Below are 14,835 nucleotides of genomic sequence, written 5' to 3'. Positions count from 1 at the left end.
TCCCTCCTTCCAGGACCCCGCACACGACACCTCGGGAGCCCCTCTACGCACTCACTTACCTCCCGGCGGACACCCGGGCACGCCCCTCCCCCACGCTTCCCTCCTTTCCAAAACTATGGGTGCCTTCACTCTCTGGTCACACCCCATCATCTCCGGACCTGACGTTCCTCCTCCGCGCCCCCACCCCCCTCACCGGGCCCCACTCCTTCATCTCCAGACCTGACCCATTGGGCGCCCGCATCCACCCGGCTCAGACTCTCCCTGCCACTCCCGACTCCTGCGGTGCCCTCTCCCACGTTCACATTCTCCACACCCCCGCCCTTCGCCCACCCCACCGCTCACACTCTTCCTCCCATTCTCTCCCTGCCGGCCCCAGCCCACAGATCGCCCTTGGGAGGGGTGGCCGCCGCCCGCCGGGAGCCCGCTGTGCCTGGGCCTGGGCAGCCAGGAGGTGACGCGGGCCCCGCGGGAGGAGCCCAGGAGGCGGAGGGGCGGAGGAGGCGCGGGCGGCGGCACCGAGCGGCGGCGGCAGCGGCGGCGTAGGGAGCGAGCGGGCCCTCCGCGCCTACTCCACGGACCTAAGGGGCGGCGGCGGCTGAGGGACCCCGGGCGGGCGCGTGATGAGGGAGCATCTGCGCCCGACCCTGCGATGCGTCGGAGCTCGCTGGGATCCGGGCGTTGGCAGCCGAGGGGCCCTAGCCCCAGGACTCTCCCCCGCTAGCCCTAGTCATCCCTTCGCTTTCGCTTCTCCGCTCTAGCCCGGAGGGGTCTCCGGCGGCCGTACCCGGCCCCCCTCTCGTCGTTTCTGGAGGGGTCCTCCCTACGCGGCACCTGGGAGCCCTGTGACGCGTCAGCCGGCGGGACGGCTGAGCTGCTTCTCTGGGAAATTAGCTCCTGCTGCTTTACTACCCTCTCCGCGCCCGCCTCGGCGCCCCTCCAGCTCGCGGGACGCTGCCTCCCGACGTTCGGAGCGAGTTCCCGGGACTCCCTTGGGTTGCTGGTTCGCAGCTACCCCTTTCCCCTCAGGGGCGCGCGCGCCCCCCGCCCCCGCCGGACACACTCGAGCCCCGGCCCGCGCGCCGCCCTCGCGCCCGCTCCCTCCAGTCACCCCACCCTTAGCTGTCCCCGCCACCTTACTCCACCACCCTCCACCGCCGCTCCGCGCACACCGCGTCCCGGATCGGCCTCCCGCTCTTCTCTCACTCAAACCGCTCACTTGCCAGCCCTTCGCCCCCGGAGGCTGAAGACACATTTCCCGGATCGCACTCCTCAGACCTCCCTCCCCACCGCGCTCGCCCTCCCCTCCCCCCGCTCTTTCTTTCTTGGGGGAGGGGGGCTGTCGCCTCGGATTGAAGGCCATTGATTTGTATGTATTTGTCCCAGCGCCGGAGGCTGCCCCAGCCGCCCGCGCGGGTGCTGCCGCCGCCGCCGCCAGTGGAGTTGCCTCCCTGCTTCCCTAGGGTGGTTAGGCTCCATCAAACATGTCGGCTCCTGTCGGGCCAAGGGGCCGCCCGGCTCCCACCCCCGCGGCCTCTCAGCCGCCTCTGCAGCCGGAGATGCCCGACCTCAGCCACCTCACGGAGGAGGAGAGGAAAATCATCCTGGCCGTCATGGATCGGCAGAAGAAAGAAGAGGAGAAGGAGCAGTCGGTGCTCAAGTAAGGACCCAGCTCCATCTTCCCGCCTCCTTCCCTGCCCTCCGCCCCCTCGGCGGCTGCCCTGCGGCCGCCTGCGCGCCCCGGATCGCCGCCCTCCCTCCCGCCCGCGGCGCCTGGGCCACGAGGGCTGCGGCCGGCGCCGGTTGCCGGGGCTGCTTTCTGGGTGTCAGAGCGCGGGGGTGTGTGTCGGGGAGGGAGGGCGCCGAGGCCGGCGGAGGTGAGGGTGGCGAGCCTTTGGGCGTTGTAATTTTTCCGGGCGTCCTTCCGGATTTCCCCGTGGGCAAGTTCGGCTCCCGCGCCCCGACGGGGCTGGGGCTGAACCCCGGTTCCGCGCGTGCCTTCTGCTTTGCGGCCGTCCCCGCGCGGAGGCAGTGACTGGGGCAATGAATCCAATATGGCCGTGCACAGGTGCTCCCTGGCTGGGACCCGAGCGAAGGCGCGCTGGCCGGGGATGCGGGTGCCGCCGTGGGCCCCTTGTCCCGCGTCTCCGCAGGGCGGCTCTGCCTCCAACGCTGAGAAGAGCAGAGCTGCCCACGGTTGCCACGGGCAGGAGGGCGGCGGTGGGGCGAGGGGCCTAAGATCTGTAGCGTCTCGGGTGGGTGTGCGGCCGCCGCCATCTTCCAGCCCCTCCCCCTCGGAGGGTTCTAACACCCTGCACTCTGCTGCTCTTCCTGTTTGCAACTAGTAAATCTGTTTAATCCTAAAGAGACTCTGAAGAGTCTCCAGTTCCTACCATTACTGCAGTTTGGAATGCTTCCTACCTTGTGAAGTTCTATTCGAGCTCATAGTTTTAGGCAGCTAGGATTTGGCGGAGGCTGGGAGAGTGAAAGCAGCTCCCAGCCATAGGTTTAGCGGCGGTGTAACTTCAGCACTAGGGAACTGTCCAGGCTGTAGCTTTGAGACTCCTTTTCTTGTCAGTCTAGCAAAGTGATTTGTTTCTTCAGGTTTGCTTTTAAATGTTTTATGGTGATTTGATTTCTCAGTTACTACGTGAAAGAAATTGTACAGAAGATGTGTAATCTATTTATGTTTTTCTATCTCAACTTTTTTCTTTTTTACTTGAATTATTCAGTAAGCGATTAACTTGTACAGTTTATATGCCAAAGTGGGACGGTTCTTTTGCGGGTTATCAAATATACTTTTACCATATTCTCCACAGAATCACACAATTGAAAGTGTAGAGTTCCTCTGTGAAGAAACTAACACACTGACCTCTAATCATGTAAATGTAAAAAACAGATTGTTGAATTCATTATTCTTTAGTTCACTTATGAAGAATTCTGTCTATGCATATATAGTTCCATAATTTAATGAAAATTACTATAAATTATCATAACAAACCTATCAAATATTTGTACATGTTTGAGAAAAATACTATTTATCAACAAATATTGAAGGGCTAAGCAAATGTATTCCTGACATATTAACTGAAATAAAGAATTGCTTCTTCAAAGATATTTCTGGGTTAGAATACTTGTTTGGGAATGTGATTGATTAATAGGCTTAGAAAATGAAAAAAGATTAAGATAATTAGCTTATTTTAACAAATGGAAGAATAAAGCATTATTTTTAAAAGCCTTTTGAACATACTCCTAACTTTGGTTGACTTTACTGTATGTACTAATAATGCCAAGCTTTTGATGAGTTAAAGTTTGATATTTAGATATGTTAATCTATATTTTTTACTGTAATTGCTATTGAATTAGTGTTGCCAAAATGATGCTCAAATAACAGTTTTGTTTCTTTGACCCACATATTTAAATATGCAATGTGTTTTTTATTTCTTTATAGTATGCTAAATCACAGTATTTATTGGCAAGTTCGCTATAGTTCCAACTCTATTTATTGTTCTAATATTAAATGAGCTTTTGGGTACTGAATTTAGAATCACTCGAAAAGAACAATATATTAGGAAAATGTGAAAAGTTTATTTAGATAGTTACATGTGAATATATAACACTTCTATGTAAACCTACATACTATGCAAATACATATAGCGTTTGTGCATTTATATTCGCACAGTTTATATAGAAACATTCTCTAAACATATAGTCATAGAGTCGATGAAGTTACATTGATGAAAAAAACCTATTCATATTTTAAGTGTCTATCTGCATTTCTATCTAACTTAGTCTTGGAAGGGTTCTTATCTCCAAGTGGCTTACATGGTTTCAGAATTAATTTTGTATTCATTTTAACAAGAAGTTATTTGGAGGTTAAAGCATAATATATTTGAAAATTCTATTTTAAACATTTTTCAAAAATACTTTCGGTTTTTGTAATAAAATAAGAGTAGGCAAATAAAATGAGGAAAAGAATAGCCTTTATAATAGAATTATAATGAGAGAAATCATCTTCAAGAATTTGACAACTTAAGTAATATATTATCAATATTGGATATTAAGTTTCAAATGATACACACATATGAAAAAATAATACTAATATTTTTCAATGATTACTATTTCCCATTCACTTTTAAGGGACAATTACCTGGTTTTGACTTATATCTTTTGTTTCTCTTTAATAATATCCATTTAATTGCATTGCTAACATCTATTCTGACAGAAGGTCATGGACAGAGAGAAGTACACTGAAATTCAAATTCACATGTCTTTTAACAACTGTGTTAAAAAAATTTGATGAGTGAAAAGTTGGAACTATTAGATGAAAAGATTTTTGCATGAACAGTGAGTTTAAATATTCATGTTAAGTATTTATACAAAGTGGGCTGTGCATACATACCTAAGAGCATCACAGCATGATATATTGGAGTCCAGGAAGAAAATATGAAAATTTGTATTTACACTTATATTTTTAATTGAAAAAGCAATTTTTACTGACAGTATATAGATTGACAATATTAAGATGCATGTAATTTATAAATATGCATATATTAATAGGGTCATGCCTGAGAGATTTTTTAAATGAGAGAGGTGAGCGATAAAACAGATTGAGACTATTACAGTAACCTCTTTCCTCAGGAGCCGGAATAATTAATAACTATTTATATTTAGTTGTTAGCAATTTTTTCAAAGCCTCGCTGAACATCCACATACTCAGGAAGTCTTCTGTCACCATCAAATAATACAATTTTACATGTGAATGAGATAGAATTTTGGAAGCATTTTTATATTTCAGTAGACCTCTTAATAGGTCAATATTTACTTTTTAAAAATTTTACATGAATTCCTTTAACCTTTTTAGTTTGGATGACTCAATCGATCAGTAAATTCTACAATGTCCTTTTACTGATTAATGTTTTTAAGCCTTGCCTTTCAAGACTATAAACTTCTTGAGGGTAAGAATAAAATGTACTCTTCTTTGGAGTTTGTGTTTTGCAGCATCCTTAATACCTGCACATAGTAGGTACCTAATAAGTAATCTTGATTTGCCTTGTGGTAATGTTAATGAGGTAGCTAACCAATTTTGTTGGGAAACGAAGAATGATTTTTCTTTTAAAGAAAAGCATAATTTAAAAGTTTCTATTTTCCAGTAAAGTGTTTTTTGTTTGTTTTTTGGTGTGGTGCTATGACAAAATATGAGTAAAACAAACCCACTGAACTCAATAGAAAAGTATTCACTTAGTAAATATTTATTGAATTTCTACTGTGTGCATATCATAGTCTTTCAGATGAGGTGTTTTTGTAACAAATTAGAAATTACATATTTCTTGATGAGTAAATTGTCTTTTCAATCTCAGTTTAGATTTTCTGTTAATGTCAAAGGGATAATTTGCTCTCCAAATAAAGGAAGGTAAAAGTAAAAATTTCCCTGATAGATCAAGGTAATACTTTAGCTTATATTTAAAACATCGTGAACAGTTCTAATATTTTTTTAATAATTCAATTTTTAAAGTGCTTTCCAAAGTCAGTTTGTAAATTTCTTTTCTTAATAGGTAATATATACATACATACGGTACAAAATTTCTTAGCTAACTATTTCCCCTATCCAGACTACAACAGTGTATTGTATAGTGTTCCAGAAATATTCCAGGCATAAGAGTAGATATATGTGTATATCAAATATTTTGTGTGTATACATATATATGTATGTGAGTGCACATACATGTATGGATGCATGTGTGTAAACAAAAAAACACAAATGTGTCCTGAAGTTTACTTTTTAGGAGATAGTTTCCACACCCTTTACTATATAGCTGCCTAATTTATTTTAATGTCTGCATAATATCTCATTTTATGGATGTTCTGTAATTTCATTAACTAGTACCATATTTTTAGATAAGCTGACTCTAATTATTTTGCCATTAGGAAAAACACTATGTTAAAAAGCTTTGTACATATATTATTTCCCACATGTGTGAATATATCTATGGGATAAATTTTTAGAAATGGAATTATTTGGTCAAAAGGTCAGCATGTTTAACAATTATTTTCCTCTTTCTTCTGCCTCCCCCGCCACTCCTGTTCAAGCCGTTGTTTCTCAGTCTAGTTGTGCAGGACACAGCTCCCTGACCCAAGTTGGTATTATGAGCCTTGGCTCCCTGTTTAAAGGGATCTCAGAATCTTACCCAACCCCCCATCCTCCCCCCACCCCCCACCCTACTCTCCTCCCCACCCCCCACCCTCCCCCACCCCCTGCTGAGGCAGTCCGATGTCAGCTGCTCACAGCGGCTCATGGCAGCTCTCATGGCAGCTCTCACTGGCTGCTGGCCGGCCAGTCACGATGGCCACCGGCTGCTCCTGGCAGCACACGGTAGCCTGTGGCAGTACTCAGCAGCCTGTGGCAGCTCATGGCAGACCACAGCAGCTCAAGGTAGCTTATGCCAACCTCCAGCTGCTCATGGCAGCCCAGCTCCAGGGAGAGCTATTGTTCACAATCTTAGCTGTAGAGGGCGCAACTCACTGGCCCCTGTGGGAATTGAACCGGTGACCTGGGCGTTAGGAGCATGGCGCTCCAACCACCTGAGCCACTGGGCCGGCCCTATGTTTTAAATTTTAATAAATATTGCGAAATTTACTTTCATAGAGGAAGTAGGCATGAGTGACATATGTTAGGGAGACTTTCCCACATCCTTGCCAACTCAGTGTGTGATAATCTTTGCCAATATTTTGGTGAAAAATACGCCATTGTAGATTTAATTGTAGGTTTTTTTTAAATTATTAGTGAGGTTCAGAGCCTTATACATTTGTCTAGAGCCTTTTCTATTTTTTTTGTTCGTCATTTTTAGTGATTTGTAGAAGCTCTTTATATGTCTTTTGTTTTAAAATCTTATTTGTGCCATTTTTTAATGGCCAGGATTTTTAAAAAACTTATTTGAATTTATTAATTTTTATTTTACGGCTTGGGGTTTGTGATATACTTAGAATGACCTTCATCATTCTAATAATAATAATAATAAAAAAAACCTACCATATTTTCTTATAGCCAAATAAAAATTTAAGGACATGGCATGTCAGATAAATGATGCAATTTTATCATAAGACTTTTCAATAAAAATTACGATTGTATATGTAAATAACCATTGCCATTGCCAAAAATTGAAAACCTATAACTTTTCAGGATTCAAAATGCATTCTAAAATTTTGATTGGCATTTTATGAGAAAGTACCTAGTAAATTCTTTATATGTATTCTATGTTTTAAAGTAGCTAGGACAATTAATACCGTCTTGTTGACAATACGTTTTGAAGAACTGTTTTTACGGTGTGAGGAAGAGGGAAGTAGTGGAGGCAAGTGTGGTGGACCAAATGGAATTGGACCTGAAACCTTACTTAACTAATTAATAACTGTAAGGTCCGACTTATGTTATTAAACGCTCTGAGCCCATATTTTCTCATCTTTGTTATCTGAGTGATAACACCTACCTTGAAGGATTATTGTGATCAATATAGACAAAGTGTCCTGGTGCAAATAGGCGTGCAGTAAGTAGTTGTTAATAACTAATTATAGATAGCAGTCTCTAAACCTTAATATTGTTGTAGCATTCCTGGGTGAAATCTTCCTTTTTTTTTTCAATTGAGAGAGTCTTTTCCTTGCCGAGTAGGAAAAAATAGGCCAGGGATGAGGAGAGGGAAAGTGATGAATTGGAAAAAGTTTCCTCAGCAAAAACCATTCTTAGGGAGTCTGATAACAAAGGTGTAGCCATGAAAATAATACTGACACCAAATTATTGATTATTGGCAAGATATTGATTGTTGTAGGTGAATGTGAGGAAACTAATTTGTTCCTCTGTGATTATCCTTAGATTTGTGTGGGATGAAATTTTTGCTCTATTAATAAATCAAAATATGTATTTACTTATTTGTCTTACTCATATTATATTTGAGAACTCCAAATCTTACTAGGTTAATCTAATTCTGAAGCACGACTGTTAGAGCTTAGAATGCTCATCCACTTTCCATTGTCCCTGAAATACACACCATCTTTGTGTGACTGCTTCTTTTTCATTCTTCTGGCCTTAGCTTCAAATTTGCCTCCTTAGAGAGCTCCTTCCTGACAACGCTTTCCTAAGTAGGTTCTCCTTTATTCTTTATCACAACACTTAAAGTATTTCCCAAATATGCTTATCAAAATTTACAGTGATTTCTTTATTAGTTTATGGTCTGTGTACCCTGCTTGATTATAAACGCTCAGCAGACACCATGTCTTGTTCACTATTTCAGTCTCAGCTTGTAATCTAACCCAATGCCTTACACATAGTAGTACTCAGACTATTAGGTGGGTGAATGAATGAAACATTGGGAATGAAATATTATGTTCATTTAGGTAGTACTTGCTTTCAAGGTGAAATTCAGTAATCTGAAAGGAAAAGGTTTGCTTAGGTAGTAGTGCTCTTATTTTTGAAGTCAAATGTAATTTTTTTTTTTTAAAGATTTTATTGGAGAAGGGGAACAGGACTTTATTGGGGAACAGTGTGTACTTCCAGGACTTTCTTCCTAGTCAAGTTGTTGTCCTTTCAATCTTAGTTGTGGAGAGTTCTGTTCAGCTTCAAGTTGTTGTCGTTTCAGTCTTAGTTGTGGAGGGCGCAGTTCAGCTCCAGGTCCAGTTGCCGTTTTCTAGTTGCAGGGGGCACAGCCCACCATTCCTTGCAGGAGTCGAACCAGCAACCTTGTGGTTGAGAGGACACGCTCCAGCCAACTGAGCCATCCGGGAGCTCAGCGGCAGCTCAGCTCAAGGTGCCGTGTTCAATTTTAGTTGCAGGGGGCGCTGCCCACCATCCCTTGCGGGACTCGAGGAATTGAACTGGCAACCTTGTCGTTGAGAGCCCACTGGCCCATGTGGGAATCGAACCGGCAGCGTTCGGAGTTAGGAGCATGGAGCTCTAACTGCCTGAGCCACCGGGCCGGCCCAAAGTCAAATGTAATTTTTAAACATATGTCCAATTTTGCTTATTTTTCCTGAAGTAAACAGAGTATTTGTGTAGGATTGAAACTTTTTTTTTTTTTTTTGACTAAGAACATATCCGTTTTGACTAAAAACTTGAAGAATATTGTGATATATCGTTTTTTAATTTAAGGAACATTACAAATTAAGAAATGTTTTGGCTTCAAAAATTATTACTTTGAAATCATTCACAAATTTACAGTGTGTTTCAGAGAGTTGAATGGCAGGCAGGCAATGTACAGAATGTTTTGGATAGAAATAATACTTTTCCTCTAGGGGCAGATAGTGTAAGGCCAACCATAATTATGAACACATGAAAATGTAGTGTCATGAAAAAACACTGTACAGTCGTACCTCGGTTTTGAACATCTCTGTTGACGAACATTTTGGTTTACGATGCCGTAAACCTGGAAATAAATGCTTCGGTTTTCGAACATGCCTAGGAAGTCGAACATGTCATGTGGCTTCCGCTGAGTGCAAGATCCTGAGGCCTAGCTGTTGGCTGTTTTTGAACGTTTCAGAACTCGAATGGTCTTCTGGAACAGATTACGTTAGAAAACCAAGGTGCCACTTGTAAAGGTGCTTTTAGTACATTATAACCATAGTAAAAAATATGTCCAGTTTATCTAGTGAGTAGTTTGTCGTCTCTTTGGTATTGTTTGAGGGTGTCAGTTTATCCTTTTAATATTTAGAAATTTCACTCCTAGATAATAAAGATCCTAGAGACTAGATACTTTCGTATACTCTAGTCACCCAGAGAATTGCAGATCTCTCTGGGTGTTAAAACACTTTTAACCCTTTTCAGCTAACCCTTAAGGATCTCAGTAGAAGAAACATCATAGACCACAAGTAATATATTGCATGGCAAGTGCTAGGAGACCAGTGTGCGTAGTGTATCATGGATATATTTATACAAGAGGAGCACCAGATCCAGTCTTGGGGATATGACATCAAGGCCATTTCAGATGATGAATAGCTAACAGAGCAGAGGATGACATTCTAAGCAAAAATACTACAACTCCTAAGTCTCTCTCCCCGCAAACTTTATCTTTCATTTGTAAAAGAGAGTAAGTGCATGGTCAAGAAATTCACTTGAAGTGGTTCAGAAGGCCTGGAGCATAGGGTTTGAATAGAGGTGGGTCAGTAGAGGAGACTGGACAGATGACAAGGGTCAGAGCTTAAAAGACCTTATATGCTATTCTTTTGATTTGGATTTAATCCTTGAAGGCAGTAGGGATTCATGGAGGGATTTTTAAGCAGTGGTGCAATATCATCAGACTTTTGTTAATAAAAGAAAAACAACCCACTCTTACAACATAATGGATTGATGATGATATACAGTGCCAGAGACAAGGGCGGTAGTTAGGAGACTCGTATAGTAATCCAGGTGATAAATGATGATGTGAAAGAAGGCAGTCATGGTGGAGGTGGAGAGGCAGGACAGATTTTGAAAAATTTAGGAGCCAAATTGCCAGGATTTCACAACTGTGTGTAAAGGGAGAAGTAAGCTTTTAAGATGCCTGACTTGCTCAACTGATTGCTTATCTCACTGATGGTCATCTCTCTGACCTCTAGTCTCAGGACCAGTGTTCTCTTGAGAGAGCAGTTGGGAAGTGGCTTCTTTTATTGTTTTAGTTATTCTAAAGAATTTATAATATGACTAAGAGTACTAGAAGTGACTATAGCTTGGGGTATAGTGGGGTAGGGTGGGAAATAATAGAACAGTAGTAGAAAGGGTAAATTATTGGGAGAAAGAAGAGAAGGCAGAGAAAAAGGGGTGAATGACATATATAATGGAATACTACTCAGCCATAAAAAGATGAAATATTGCCATTTGTGACACCGTTGTTGGATCTTGAGAGTATCATGCTAAGTGAAATAGGTGAGATGGAAAATGACTAAAACCATATTTCACTCATGTGGAAAAAGCAACAAACGAGTATGTTAGAAAGGCTTACAGAAATCGGAGGTGAATTTTTTAAGACCAGAGGGAGGTATAGTTGAACGCTGAACTTTATCACCGCATGTTACATATTTTTCCATTCACCCCTTTAAATCTACTCCACACTTTTTTTCCACTTTGCAGTGTACCATGCAAGGCTGACCTCAATGGATTGCACCAGTGGGCTCCACTGTTGTGTGACTTCCAGCTGGGTTCTGTTGATGTAAGACACTGGCAGATTGGAGGGAAGGAAGAGAATGAGGTTAGATTATTTCTTCCCAGGCTTCCTCCACACTAGCTAGGCCTTTGCAGTTGGCTCTCTACTGAAAACAACAGTTCCATCTGGTGACCCTCTTAGTATAGCTGTTCTCTTCTGGTTATGAAAATGGCTTTCTACTCTTGCTAGCTCTGGGTACTGCACCTTCCTTTGTTGGTTTCCTTAAAGTCTGCCCACACCTTTGTAACATAGTCTCTTTATTAAACTCGCCTTTGTTACTGAGTTTGAATATGCCATCTGTTTCCTGCCAGGACCCAGACTGACGTTGTTCAGTAAAAATTTATTGGATTATGAATGTGCGTGAACCATGACTTTAGGTATTCACAACCCATTTCCTTCGAAATAATGATAGTAATCTTTTAATGAATCTCTCTGTATGTCACGTCCTTTAACTCTCTGATTATGCACATGCCCTCACCCTTTATCTGATGAGCTGTTTTGTGCCCAGATCCATTGCTGTGAAGAGATACGTCTCTTTGATACATTCCTATTAGTCAGGTGTCTCCTCTCAATTTCCATAGCATTTTGTATATAATTATTTTATAAGGTTTCTGATATTCAATTGTAGTTGCTAATCACTATGTTCTTCTTACTATAATTGGTTTCTTTTAAGTCATGGACCAAGTTTTAATCATCTTTTTATATCCAGGTGGTACCAGGCACATATTTGTCAGACAGTAAACATTTGTTAATAAAACCTGGTGGTGGTGAGAATCATTCTAATTTCTTTTCTCTCCCTCAGCCCTCAAATATAATCAGTTACCAAATCCTGTCATTATCTCCCCAATATCTTAGAAATCTGACTCCTTCTCTCTATCTTCATTGTCACTGCATTGTTTTATGCCTTTATTACATTTTCCTTAATTATTCATTTCTAAACAGTATCTCCACTTTCTGGTTCACCTCCTCTAATCCAACCTTCATAATAGTACAATGCTCTTAACACACAGATCTATTTTGAAATCTGTAATATTCTTCCGTGCCTCCCCATTGCATTGCATTTACTATACACTCCAACCTTCTGGTTTGTCATAGAAGTCCCTTTATGATGTTTTATCAATGTTTGTGTCCTGGTAGTCCTTCATAGGCATTGCCTGTTTTGGTTATATCAAACTATTTGAAGTTAGTTTTATGTTTTTTCAATCTTCCATCTGTAGTTTACCATATACTGTTCTCTTTGCTTAGAAACCTCTACCCACTTTTCTCTGGCTAAGTCCTATTAGTTCTTAACTGAGAGTCATCTCAGGTTTCCAAACTATTGAAAACTGGGTTAGGTGACTATCCTTTGTGCTCTCATAACTCTTATTGCATACTTCTATTGTAACCCTAACTACATTAATAACAGCCAACATTTATTGAAAGCTTATTGTGGTATTAGTATGCTACATTATATATGCATTGTCTGATTCAGGCCCTGCAACAACCTTATGAGGTAGTAATTATTTTTCCAAGTATTACAGATGAAAAAAATGAAGCCTCAAGTTATATGCTCAGTTTTCAGTAGGCTGCAAGGATTTAAACTCAAGCTGTAATTTTCTAGAATTTGCACTCTTAATAACTACACTTTATTATATTACAGTTGTTGACTTTTTTTTTCTCTTTTCTAATAAATGGTAGAGAAAGGACTGTGTACCCAGTGGGTGGTTCATTGTAAGTGGATAGAAATGCTTTTTGAATGAATGATTAAGTCTGGCATTGCCTAACAGAGTGGATATCTGCTAATACCTCAAGAAATGATTATCTTTGCGATTTAGTGGTCACATTTGCAAGAAGCTTTATGCTTTATTGTTAATTTTCTTGGACATGAGAGCTAATGATTATGTGTATGGTATTAATAAAGCTAACAATCAAGCAGTGAGCAACAAATGAAATCAGTGAGAACAAAATGTATTTAATAAATACTATTTTTTCCATTTAAAAACTTTCATTTAATAAACATTTGTTCAGGGATGTAAGAGATTAAGCCACCTTTTCCTGGTGGTAGACACTGTTTGTTTGTTTTTTCTTTCTTGCTATTGTGTAGAATATTTTTCTGTTTGAAATAGTAGTTGTTAACATTTTAGAAACCACCACCAACAAAAAAATTCCTTGGGCAATAATGATGGTGGTATTGCAGGGATAGGAAACTAAGTGGCTGTTCAGAGAGAATGTGTGCAAATGGATCATCTTGTAGGCATGCTAAAAAAAAACTCACAGAATTTTAAAATAAAGGGAACTTGACCACAGGCATTTAAATGGGCAACTAGTGCAGAGGGTATGTCCCTCTGAGGACAAAGCATCTTTGTTAAGACCAGGGTCAGTGTCTAGAATATGAGATGATGAAGTTGATGTCTACATGATAAAGAAAATAAAGAATATTAGCATAAAGAATATTCACATTGACAATGATCACTCTTTAAGTATGTTAACAAGAACAAGGTAACGTAACAAAGTCGAGCCAAAGAAATGAACCAGAAGGTGTGTATAATAAACTGTTTCATCCGCAGTAATCTATGCCTAAGATTACCTTAAATCAAAGAGTCTTTGCTGTAACTATATCTCATGTTTAATTTCTTTAAAATGTACTGTCTACCAATGTTCTTAGAGTAAATGCCAGTCTCTTCGTTGCTCCAATAATGAGAGCTTACAGTACCCCTACAGACAGTCTTGTGGTGTACCATAAGTTGTCTGAGTTGAGATCTGAGAAAAGGAATATGTGGAACTGGGAGAAAGAAATGGAAATTCAGGCTTATGAGACTAGTATTCAGTTTTTATCTTAAGTGTATTCCACATAGGATTTTTTTTGCATTTGAATATTTTAATATTTCTAGATTTGTAGCAGGAATTGAAGGAAGGCACTAACATTTGTTCAGTGTCCACTATGTGCTGAGATCCAAGTCACAAAGCTTATAAGTCCCAGAACACAGATCTGTAACTAGGTCTTTCTAACTCTGAAACCAATTTTCTTTCCAGTGTATTGCCATTTAGTCTTATGGAAAACAGTTAAGAGCCTAGTGCTTGTGCTTGGACTCTGGAGTCAGACAAGCTTGGGTTTGAATCCTAGCTCTGTTACTGTGTAGCTATGTTCCTCAGCGTGTTTATCTGTAAAACAGGGATAATAGCATCCACTGCAAAAGCTGTTATGAGGATTGCGTTTACATTTGCAAAGCCCTTAGAAGAATTCCTAACACATAATAAACACCATATAAATGTTTGTTAAATAAATTAGCTAGAAGAGGAAAGCATTGGTCACTGTAGAGAATATTAGTACAGTTTATTATCAATAAATAATTTAATGAACCCCTAATTTTTAAATATCTGTTGAAAGGACATTGCTACTTTCTTTAATAAAGACCTAGATCTTCCAAGGTTACAAATAGTATTTCTTGTATTAGTTTTCTACTACTAACAAACTTAATGGCTTAAAACAACACAAATTTATTAACTTAGTTCTGTAGGTCAGAATTCTGACAGGGGTCTCACTGGACTAAAATAAAAGGAATTGGCTGTTTCTTTCTGGAAGCTAGAGGGGAGGATGTCTCCTTGATCATTTGGTTTCTTGAAAGAATTCAGTTCCTTAAGGTTTTAGGACTGAGCTCCCCATTTCCTGTTGGCTATCAACTGAATGCTGTTCTAA

The 14,835-nt window shown here is 41.0% G+C and overlaps 1 protein-coding gene across 42 annotated transcripts in view; it reads left to right on the top strand.

Moving 5' to 3' along the window:
* The first annotated feature begins 349 nt into the window (after positions 1 to 349).
* The window catches only part of RIMS2 (regulating synaptic membrane exocytosis 2), a 592,512-nt gene continuing 578,026 nt past the window's right edge, over positions 350 to 14,835 (top strand). For 9 of the 42 annotated variants that reach the window (XM_019750619.2, XM_074316867.1, XM_074316865.1 and 6 more), the window contains exon 1: positions 358 to 1,657. In XM_019750619.2, the coding sequence (XP_019606178.2) occupies positions 1,482 to 1,657 (176 nt within the window). In that variant the 5' untranslated portion in view covers positions 358 to 1,481. Of the gene's footprint in view, positions 1,658 to 14,835 lie in introns of all 42 variants that reach the window. The other 33 variants (XM_074316884.1, XM_074316874.1, XM_074316892.1 and 30 more) reach the window with 12 other exon arrangements.

The sequence above is a fragment of the Rhinolophus sinicus genome, linkage group LG12 (genome assembly GCF_036562045.2).
Source record: "Rhinolophus sinicus isolate RSC01 linkage group LG12, ASM3656204v1, whole genome shotgun sequence".
Taxonomy (NCBI): domain Eukaryota; kingdom Metazoa; phylum Chordata; class Mammalia; order Chiroptera; family Rhinolophidae; genus Rhinolophus; species Rhinolophus sinicus.
This window is presented reverse-complemented; position numbering and strand designations above follow the sequence as displayed.